The sequence below is a fragment of the Mandrillus leucophaeus genome, unplaced genomic scaffold, assembly GCF_000951045.1.
Source record: "Mandrillus leucophaeus isolate KB7577 unplaced genomic scaffold, Mleu.le_1.0 Scaffold232, whole genome shotgun sequence".
In the NCBI taxonomy this organism is placed as follows: domain Eukaryota; kingdom Metazoa; phylum Chordata; class Mammalia; order Primates; family Cercopithecidae; genus Mandrillus; species Mandrillus leucophaeus.
In genome coordinates this window covers 531319-543031 of record NW_012102388.1, presented here as the reverse complement: position 1 = coordinate 543031, position 11713 = coordinate 531319, and the positions used below count along the sequence as shown (strand labels likewise).

At 40.8% G+C, this 11713-nt stretch overlaps 1 protein-coding gene across 1 annotated transcript in view; it reads left to right on the top strand.

Moving 5' to 3' along the window:
* TMEM132D (transmembrane protein 132D) overlaps window positions 1-11713 on the top strand; it is a 902502-nt gene that overhangs the window by 386147 nt on the left and 504642 nt on the right. Inside the window, exon 3 of the mRNA XM_011981941.1 lies at window positions 5814-5960. Within this exon, the coding sequence (XP_011837331.1) occupies window positions 5814-5960 (147 nt within the window). The remainder of the gene's footprint in view (window positions 1-5813; window positions 5961-11713) is intronic.

The window sequence follows — 11713 nt, the reverse complement described above, 5'->3', positions numbered from 1 at the left end:
TGTGTCATGCCCCCCGTTCTTGGGAATTAAAGGGTCTAGGGGATTCGAGTGGCCTCCTTTAACGTGAGGTGAGACATCCTAAGGGGAATGCAAAATGATTCATTGGAGGATGAACTAAAATCAGGACTGGGCAACTTATTATTTTTAATCCATTTGTATGTATGTTTTGTAGCACACATTATTTCAATAGTCCAACCCCATGGTTCAACTGTAAAGTTTAGAAACATACAAACCTATATAAAGGTTGCATATGAATTTTTTTTTTTTTTTTGAGACAGTGTTTCACTCTGTTGCCCAGGCTAGAGTGCAATGGCACAATCTCGGCTCACCGCAACCTCCGCCTCCCGGGTTCAAGCAATTCTCCTGCCTCAGCCTCCTGAGTAGCTGGGTGGGATTACAGGCATACACCACCACACCCGACTAATTTTGTATTTTTAGTAGAGACAGGGTTTCTCCATGTTAGTCAGGCTGGTCTTGAACTCCTGGCCTCAGGTGATCTGCCCGCCTCGGCCTCCCAGAGTGCTAGGATTACAGGCATGAGCCACCGCGCCTGGCCGCATATGAAAATATTTTACTGATAGGGGTTCATGACAAAGAAGTTGGAACCATATCATTCAGATTGTTACTTTAACTAGGCTTAGCTCTTTCTTCTGCGTCACTGTTGGTCTTTAACTGGCTATAGTGGAATAGTCACAAAGTAAGGAGACTTAGCAAAGTATATTCCAGTAATAGAAAGAGGGGCCTAGTGTCTCCTAAAGTGAAAAGTGGGACATGATTCCTAAAATACTGACAGTGGCACCGTAAGCAGGCATATCCATGTAACTGTTGGTGAGGGCAGGGCCAAGACGTCCAGATGGGGATGGAAGTGGTTCATCATATAAGCAAAATGTTAAGTGCTATATCAACATGTAGATTTAGTGGAAAGTGGCTTTGTCATAATTTTTTTTTCTGGTCAACCGGAAATTAGAAGCCAAGAATGATTTCAAAATATGTTAATACAGCTACGACCTATAAAAAATGAAGCTAATTTTATGCTTTGACACTATTAATGAGAGAAAATAAGTAAGGAGACAAGGAGCAATTCAAAAAAGCTCTACTGTGACCCAAAAGGGCACGTTTCCATCAATTAACTGGGAAGAATGCCATCACTAAATCTACATGCGTAAGTGTGTGGCACCCTTTGGTGGGTGCACACTGTGTATTGTTCCATAGATTGAGCCTATATGGGACTCGAAAATGGAGATATCAGGTTTTACCAGGGTTTGATCTACTCAGAGACTATGTGGCAATATGAATCTCTGGGGGAGAAACATGTAGACAAATCTTTCATTTCAGAAGTGAGAGAAGCAGTCCAGAAGTTTGATCTCTTCCTGTCTTCCTTCCTCCAATTCCCTGAAATTCTACAGTCAGTTATTGATTAAGGCCAATATTAGCCTGCGGATAGCTGATTAGCCAGTAATAGTTTCTAACAGGACTATGTTCCTTATGAACAAATAGCCTGAGACTTACACACAATCCAAATTTCTCTTCTTGGGCTTTGAACCCTATATAGCAAAACTTCTCTCCCCATCCCCCTTCCTTTCTCTTTGCTCTCTCTTCCTCTTTCATTTTTTTTTAATAACGCGCGCACACACACACACACACACAAATCTTAAATAAATCTCCCAACAAACAAAACACTGAAATTCCCCTTTATTCCACTTTTATCTCATCAATCTGCTTTCTGTCCCTATGCATTCTTTATAGCACACATTTGTATTAGTTCAATAGCCCCAGTGTGAAATTCATACATGAATATGCCTGTATTCAGGTTGCATATTAAGAACACTTCCACTGACAAGATTGCGTAAGTAGGGAGTTTCTCTTTGGGGCAATGTTGCCTTCAGCCTAAGTCTCTGCATACAGCGATTTGGAGAATGAACTCAAATTTATAGTCTTTAGGAGGCTGACACCTCCCAGCAGTTGGAGTCCCCTGGTGGTTGTGGTGAAGGGAGATGCAAATCCTCCACCCAAACCCATCTCTCTTTCCACCATAGTGACAGGGCCACAGTGAGGATATGGCTGTCCAGGTAAAGACTGACTTCCCAGCACTCGCTGCTTTTGCAGCCTTGTGTGCCATGAGACTAGGCTCCTTGCAATGGAAGGTGAGTGAATTTGGGCATGCAATGCCCACCTCATCCGCTTAAGAGGAAATCCTTGGCTCTGGTCTACTGCTCTTCCCTCTTTCCCTTGGCTGGGATGGTCATGAGCACAGAGACTTTAGAAGTTATAGGCGATTCCTCAAGGATCTAGAACTAGATGTACCATATGACCCAGCCATCCCATTACTGGGTATATACCCAAAGGATTATAAATTATGCTGTTATAAAGACACATGTACACGTATGTTTATTGCAGCACTATTCACAATAGCAAAGACTTGGAATCAACCCAAATGCTGTCTCTTATACACATCTAGATGTGTATAAGAGACAGACTGCGCACCACATTTCTGAACCCTGGATGCTGTACTTGAAACTGTGCGTGTGTGTGTTTATAATATATACATATTCCACATTATGTATACATATATGTATATACACATTACATATATATTTATATATATATGTATATAAAATATACACAGTCCCTGCAGTTCTATTATGTTTTAAAAACACAATATACCCTTAACCCCAGGCAGGTTTTGTGGATACCCAGTCACAGTGCATGTGCATACTATGGGGAAAATTACGGCTTTCCCCCATCAGCATAGATATATTATTAAGAATAAATCTACAGCAAATTATCTTCAGAAATCAAGTGCTGTGTTTATCTCTGTGTAATGAGGCTGTCAGTGTAACCTGTATTTATTGAACCACAAGTAGGTTATAAAACTTCCATTAATGAATGTAGGTAACTCAGTTGTCATAACGGGAGAAACCAGCATTCGGTTTGGACCCAGTGGAGCCCCGTGGCATGTGTTCTAGGAACTACTTGAATGGTTCCAAATGGTGCCACTGACAGCTCTGAGATTCGTGCTTCAAAATTATTAACCCAACACACACTGTGTTCAGTAAATACCGTGTCTACATCTCGGAAGAATGACTGTCCGGTTTATTGCATGCATTTTACTTGATATGCACACACAAGGATACTTCTTGAGTGAGTATGCCTTCTCCAATTCCGAACATCTAAAACATGCCCTAGAAATGTGTCTTCTCTTATGAAAATGCTCTGTGTCTCTGAAAGACAATTCCCAGTGTCCTGTATAAAATTCTAGGAAAAAACGTTTGTGCAGAAATAATGCTACCGATGATAGCTTCATTCACGACTGTAGAATTATTAGCAACAAATGCTGGATACTCCATGGGTTAAACAAGCCACCGTGTCCTTTCTTAAGCACTTGAAAAGGATTCATTGGAGAAACATCGTCTGAATTCCAAATAGCCTACTTATGAATAAAATTTCAGAAAAACATGTAAGCCCATTATATATCAGAAAAGGCCTATGTGCTGGTATCTCCTGTATAATGAAAAGGTTGTCACAGCCAGGTTGATGACCTATTTATTTAAAGCAATGTTGATTCAATAAAATTCCACTGCAGAGTAATTGGGACAGCCTTTAGAATTCATCTTAATATAATAGTAGCTGTCCACAGCGGATTGCACTTTTGTTCGCTACCACGTCTTGGTTGCCTACAATTTAAATGAGTTTCTGCAAGGCAGGAATCGTAACTGTTTGCTGAGTGTCTCACCTGAGTATCCAGAAAGGTCAGATGGCTTTTTGGCATCTCCATGCAATTCCCAATTTTTAAACGACTGCATTCAAAGTGTTTGCATGCACAATGATTATTTAAAACATAAAATATGTATTTTCCCCCATAGAAATAATGTTATACGTGATGATTGTTTTCTAAAAATGCTAACTTTTGCAGTAGGGCCACACCTCAGAAGCAATTCTTGCTCTCTTTGTGGACCAGCCAAATCAGTATATGTGCTGGGGGTTCCTAAGACCACCCCCAGGTCCAACGAGTCGCTAGAACGGACAGGACTCAGCATGTGGTGAGAATCACTGCTCTGATGTATTAGCCAAGGAACACAAAGCACAGTCCGCAGGGGGAAAAGGCACAGGGGAGGAGACCAGGCTCACGCTCCCAGGAATCCTCTCCCCGTGGAGTCCTGCAGGATGCACTTAATTCCTCCAATTCCTCCAGCACATAGCTGGGACAGCACTGCCAGGGGAGCTCACCTGAGCCCAGGAGTTCGGGGTTTTCACTGGGGGACTGCTCATGGGGGCACCCTCTGCCTGGCACATACCAAAATTCTACGCTCCCAGAAGATAAGAAAGTGTCCAGCATAAACCACCTCGTTTGCCCAGTCTAGGCAGCGTGAGCCCCTCTGACCATGAAAAGGGAGGGAACTCTCCCCAAATCCAAGTTCCCAGCCACGCTTGCAAGCAGGCTTTCCTAAGGAGGGCCGTCTCAAGCCTGTGGCCTCAGGTCTTTCCTGCACACTACATTTTAAAACTGTTTCCATGGGAAATACTGTTCTCGGTGTTAGGGACAGACATGTCCTGCTTTTTCTCGAAGCCCTGGTCCTACGACTGTCATCTCCTCCTCACCTTTTGTCCCTAATATTAATAGCAGGAAGTGGTCTCACTTTCTCCTCTGGCATGGCAGAGAGGGGTTCTGAGGTCTAGGCTGTGGCACCATTGCCTTGTCTGCATGTTTGTGTAGGCACAGTGATTGCGAGTCTGGAGGAACTCCACGTAGGCCGCCCCCACCGTCCTCTTCTGCCCAGGTACCATCAACGTGCTCCAGGTTCCCCTTGGTACTTTTGCTTCAGGACTTTTCCTATTTTCCACTGAAGGACTAAGAGAAAACACAGCAGGAAATATTATCTTTTTCAAACTTCTAGGCTAGCTTGTAAATAAAAATCAAACCGTTTGCATTTTATTTTATATTTTATTTATTATTATTTTTCTTTTGAGGCAGGATCTCACTCTATCACCCAAGCTGGAGTGCTGTGGGTCGATCTCAGCTCACTGCAGCCTCCGCCTCCCAGGCTCAAGTGATCCTCCCATCTCAGCCTCCCAAGTAGCTAGGACTACAGGAGAACACCACCACCCTCAAATGATTTCTGTATTTTTAGTCGAGATGGGGTTTCATTATTCTGTGTTTCTTTTAGAAACTTGAGTTGGAAAGAACATATGGAATGGAAAGCATAGAGTAAGAAGACAAGATTATAAAAAGTTAACAGGGCTGGGCACAGTAGCTCCCACTTTGGGAGGCTGAGGCAGGTGGATCACTTGAGGGAATCATTATTCCCTCGCCTATCTGAACCTCAGCCTCATTTTGGGCTTGGAACCTTGCTAGGAAGAGTAGGTAATAGGGACAAAATGTCCATCAGTGCCTGGCACTGGGAGACATTCAGTGAATGTGTGTTCTTATTTCAATCTTTACTTTTGCACTTTAGTTGCCTTTTTCTATTGAGTTTGGCCAGGCTAAGGGGTTTCAGGTAGTTTTGTGCTTGTGTCTGGCTTTGGCTTTATTTAAAGACACAGGCTAGTGCAACGATATTCTGTTTCTTTCTGTAACTAATGTTTGCTGGCTATCCATATACCATCTCTAGCTCTTTATTAAAGGCAGGAAAAGCTGAAAGAAATTAGGAGAGATGGATTGGAAGGCGACTGCAAATTTGTGTTTAAATCCTAGTATACATGAGCTTACACCTGCAAGGCAACGGTGAGCAATTAAGCTCCCCGTGTTCCCAGAACCAGCATGACCCGGGGATTCCCCAGAGCTGACTCAGACCCACACGTGCTGTCTCCAACAGGGCAAAGGTGAAGAAAGGCGTGAACATCATCGGCGTGCGAGCCAGCAGCCCTTCCATTTGGGATGTCAGGGAGCGCACGGATTATACTGGAAAGTATGCACCAGCTGTCATCGTTTGTCAGAAGAAATCGGCTGGCTCGGAAAACAGGTGAGTCCCAGCTGGCCTCCAATATATTCAGATCAGCTGCAAATGTGGCCTCATTTTTTTTTTTTTTCCTGGATTGCTAACAACCATTTCCACTGTGGTTTGCATTTGGCGTGTGTCATCTATTCTATCAGGGCCTCCAGGTAAGATGAATGGAAGCCTTCATTTGGGAAAGATGGGCTATTATTCACAGCGGACCTACTTAACACCCCGGCAGAGCACCGTGTCACCTGCAAGGACTGTACCCTGCAGATGGAATTGACCCACAAACCATGTTCCTCTTCAACATGACCTCTTTCTAGTCCATGTTATTAGATGAACTGAAACTCTGCATGTCTCATAAAATGGCCCATTTTGCAAGTGTTAGAAACCAGAGCCTATACGTCTCTCTTCACATGAGTGCATTCCACGTTTGCAGTGTATATTTAAATATAATGCATGTGATGGTATCCATGGGCAGGCATTTTCTGATGGTACAGTGAACTATCTGCAGTAGAATTGCAGGGAATTGTGGATTACTCTAGGGAGAAATTAAAACCTGAATCTGTCTCTGATAGCCACCAAATTAGAAACAACCAATTCACAGCTGGGCAAAGGGAGGCTTGAAACTCAGTCGTTCTTGTTTAATTGCACTTTCCTGAAATCTCATGTGTGGCTCAGGGGATTTCCTAGTCTGGTCACATATTTTTGTCACCTGTATGTTGCTTTATGCTCATGATACTATTGAAAATTTCAACAATAACGAAAGGAAGAATTCCGGTATGCCAGGCATTATTTCTGGAGTGCATTTTTAAACTTCATAGCTCAGTGTTTGGAAAATATCCTTATTTTTTATTATTTATTCTAGCAGGGAGCTCATGAATCTGAGCTGACAACTATTATGATTTTTTTTGGCTTATTACCAAGGAGCATTTGAGACCAATGTGGGGATGATTTGATCTGGATTCCTTTCTGTGCTTCTTTGCTCAGCGTTGGTTTTTAGGATTTTGGATTATCAGCAGCTCTCGTTTGGGCCTTTCCTTTTTATTCTTGGAGATTTGCTTGTACAGCAAATAAGGGGGAAAAGAGAAAATCTGTATATGAGTTCAGTCCTAGATATTTATGTAGTGATATGTTTCTGTAGTGATAGTGTGCCAAACTGGTGACCTGGATGAACTTACAGATACACACATTGAAACACGTCTGTGCCAGTAATATAATTTGGAAATAAGGTGCTATCTCAATAAAAGATTTCTTTTGTGTTTTGTACTTAGCAAAAATTGGCATAGATGGACACATGGGTGGACAGATGGGTAGATGGATGGATGAATGGATAGATGGATGGGCAAATGGATGGATGAACAGGTGAATGGATGAGAGGGTGGATGAATAGATGTGTTTATTCTTTATCAGAAGAAAAGAATAAATTTAGGGGAAAGAATCTCAACCAATGAACTTTTATTTTCTCTTGTGATTTCTTTTGCCATCTATTTTTATGTATTAGTAGAAGCAGTAGTTAGTCTTGTCTATGAGAGGCTGAGGGCGTTGAACCATTAGAAAATATTTATGCCTTTTTTATTGTTAATTTCTGACAAATAGTTCAGTTCATCTTGGACACAGAGAGAGAGCATGGGTGACCCAGTGGTACCTCCTTCCCATTGAAATGTCAGCTGCCTTTTTATATTTCCGGGGGCTTCCAGAATCTCAGCACATTCAGAGCACATCCAAATGCAGAAATGCATGGTGTTTGCCATTTTTTTTTTCATCTGTGTCAGTATCTTCTTTAAGAAACAAGTACCCTGAATAGAATATAAAGCTCTTCTTTTAAAAGCCCTAATTCTTCATTCTAAATGAAGACCATTCCTTATCTCTTGGTGGATTCTGATGCCAGTTTTCTGTTTCCTTTTTTATCTTTTTTCTTCTTGTCTTCTGGAGGCCAGGATATGTTTCCTCATACTATGGGTCTGGATGATGGAAAAAGCTTATACACGTACAGATACACACATGCACAATATGTTATATGTGTGTACATGCATACAGCATATGAGCATATAGAACATATATATGTGATACAGATATGCAAATGCATGCATGTATATAGATGTACATTTTACAGGTTTTTGTTGATAGACATATGTGTTGATGTAGGGATTTTACACGGCAGCTAGGAAGGCTCTGCTTAATGAGGAAGCTCTAGAATGGAAGTCTTGTAGCTTTGGGAGCAGGTCTTTTTCCAGCTATGCTCCAGCCCATACAGTAGTGTCTGGCACACAGTGGGCTGTCTATAAATATTTGTTCAATTTGATAATTTGTTCTAGAATTAGACCATATCTCTAGTATATATGTATTATGATACAAATCTGTATGCACACATATTTAGTGGTTTTCTGTATACTTGTTCAAAAGGTAAGGTGCATAGCTGCATGTATAGTGAGGCAGCATTTGGGTACAGAGAAGGGTACTTTTGTGAGCAGACTATGTCCCAAGAAGTCTACACAAAGGACTGGCAACTGTGATTTCTACAAAGACAACTGGGAAGCTGGGGGAAAAGGCTGAACGTAAATTATTTTTTACAGTGAACCACTTGAACTGTTTGATTTTTTTTTTTTTTTTTTTTTTTGCTGTGTGCATGTATTACCTATTTCATAAGACATCTGCGACTAAAATAGAGATTTTAAAAATATGATGTATTCATTCCTATATTCAACTTTTATCCTAGCTTTAAAACTGTTCATTTTACTTCTTTCTGCCTTTGGAGAATTAAAGAAAAATCATGCTCCATGATTACAGATAGTGTTGGACTGCGACGAGATGTGTTTTTCTTAAGGATAATTGGAAAATGTATTATAGAGTAGACATTTTAATAATATTAGTAGGTTTTGCTTCAGAAGCTGTTTTGCTTTATAATTTCCTCCTACCTTCTTTGAATGTTTTCCAGTTATTCTTAAAAGTCAGAATCTGATCATCATAATGCAAAAGAAGCAGTCTTAATTAGCTTGAGAGTCATAGATTTGGTATTGCTAATAATTTGCCATGGATCAAGAAGTTGCGTTAATGAAGTTAAGTCACTGTGACAGGTTTAATTTTATGGATTAAGGAGACACTTTTGAGCTAGTGGTGAACTCACCAGGAGTGAGGAAAGATCTCTTATCTAAGTTGAAATGCATCCTTCCCTGTTTGAAGAAGTTAGGTTGCTGAGAATGTGATCATAACAATATGAATTTATGAATGCTATCACAGCTATCAGATCTGTTTTGACTAAGCATTGCCTGCAGGATAACCAATTGTGCTATGTCCATCAAATTGCATTTTGCATTTTCAGAATCTTGCTCACTATACTCCTATGTTAACTTAGATAAATATGTAACAAAAGCCACATATTATCATTTCCTTGTAGTTCTCTCCATAGATAAGTGTTTCCCAAAACTCACCACAGTTGATATGTAAATGATTTTAGGTGTTAACGTAGAAATGAGGTTAAATATACTTGAATGACGAAACTTACATTTATTTAAGTTCTCCAGCAAGACTTGATTGAAGAGAAGTTCATCTCTTTTAAGGGCTAGTATCTCTTTAAAGCTTCTATCCTTAGCTGATCGATACATTATAGATAGGCAAGGATGCATAGCTAAATTTAATCTATTTTCATAATTATCTATTTGTTCATTGTAATACTGATTTTACATTTTTGGTAATTAACATTTCGTTTTCAAACAAATGTTTTGTTTCATTTTGTTTTGTTTCCTGAGACAAGGTCTCACACTGTTGCCCAAGTGGGAGTGCAGTGGTGCGATCTTGGCTCACTGCAGCCTCTGCCTCCTGGGTTCAAGCGATTCTCCTGCCTCAGCCACCCAAGTAGCTGGGATTACAGGCGTGTACCACCACACCTGGCTAATTTTTGTTTATATAGTAGAGACGGGGTTTTGCCCTGTTGCCCAGGCTGGTCTCAAACTCCTGAGACCAAGTAATCTACTTGCCTTGGCCTCCCAAAGTGCTGAGATTACAGGAGTGAGCCACCACACCCGGCCTTAAATAGACTGTTTTCGGAAACAAATGGGAGTATCTTCAACAAGACAGAAGTTTTTTCTTTCTCACATAAAAGAAGCTTAAGGCTGGCCACGGCTGGAATGGCAGTTCTCCGGTATCACTGGGGTCTCAGGACCCTTTCCTTCTTCAACACCATGTGAATGGAGGGTTTACATCCTCATAGATCGAGATGGCTTCAGGAGTGTCAGTCATTGCAGGCAAAAGAAAAGTGACAGAAAAAGGTCTTCTTAACTGGGTTGACTCTTTTTAGACAACCTTCCTGGAAGCTCTTTTCAACCCTATTTCTCTCTCTTGCATCTCATTGATAAGAATTTAATCACATGACCAAACCATACTTCAAAGGAAAGTAGGAAACATAATTTATTACCAGCAGTGTGCCCAGTTCAAAATCAGTGTTCTGTTCTAAAGAAAGAAGAGGCTGGGCGTGGTGGCTCATGCCTGTAATCCCAGCACTTTGGGAGGCCGAGGCGGGTGGATCATGAGGTCAGGAATTCGAGACCAGCCTGGCCAATATGGTGAAACCCTATCTCTACTAAAAATACAAAAATTAGCTGTGCATGGTGGTGTGTGCCTATAATCCCAGCTACTGAGGAGGCTGAGGCAGGAGAATTGCTCGAACTTGGGAGGCAGTGGTTGAGGTGAGCCGAGCTCATGCCATTGTACTCCAGCCTGGGCGACAGAGCAAGACTTTGTCTTAAGGAAGAAAAAAAATAAAAATAAAAAATAAAACAGAACTGCAGCCTGGGGAAGTGGGGCAACCAGCAGCCTCTATTTCATCAATTTATAAAGAATACACATATGGGAATTTCAGTAATGATGAAAAAAGCATAGTACCTCACTAACCTCCTTCACTTTAGTAGGATCCTTTAGAAATTTGCAGTACAATGTAATAGGGTGGGGAACTCACATTAGCACTGTATCAGAACAGTTCTGTGTATGTTAGAAACTTAAAGAAATGCTTGTTAATTTTCCAGCAGGCTGTCATCCACTAATTGAAACAATCAGTTCTTCTAACGCCCAGAATCTGAGTATCAGCAAACCTGAGACAGTGGTATGAAGTCATCAAAATGGCATGACTTTCCTTTCGTGGGCAACTGTGATTTATGATGCCTTAAATAGTTTCTATATCCTCCCTATTGACTATGGATTACCACAGTTGTATTTATTACCATCTGAATGATGATTCTGCAGAGAGAGTGGGAAGAACATAAATGTGAGATCCAGAAAATCTGATGTTTAGTTCTCATTTTTATGCTGTGTGTCGCAGTGATGTCTGTCTGGCAGATGACCAGAGAGAAAAGCAACTTCCTCTTCTGTAATATTGGCATAACAATGCCAGCCTTCACTGGACTATTGTGAGAATCAAATACAGTCACACATGTGCACACACTTTGAAATAATCAACAGAACCTTCATCATTTTTAGATTGTTAAAACACCTATGTAGTATATGCAGCACACATACCCAAGTCCTCTTAGACCATGAAGGAAGCTTTTATTTCCAGAGTCTAAATGTAAATTTCCCAGAGTACAAGATGAATCACATTAGTTGTATACCGAGCCTGTATCAAAGATAATGAAGTTTCCCCATTATGTTTAAATTTAGAATCTGTCCAAAGTATTTCCATTCAAGTTTGTTTTAATAACTTCTGCATTAGGGATACAACAGACCAAGATGTTGTTTTCAGAACTCTTAGATATCATTTCTGCTAATTATATTAGCAAAAAAAA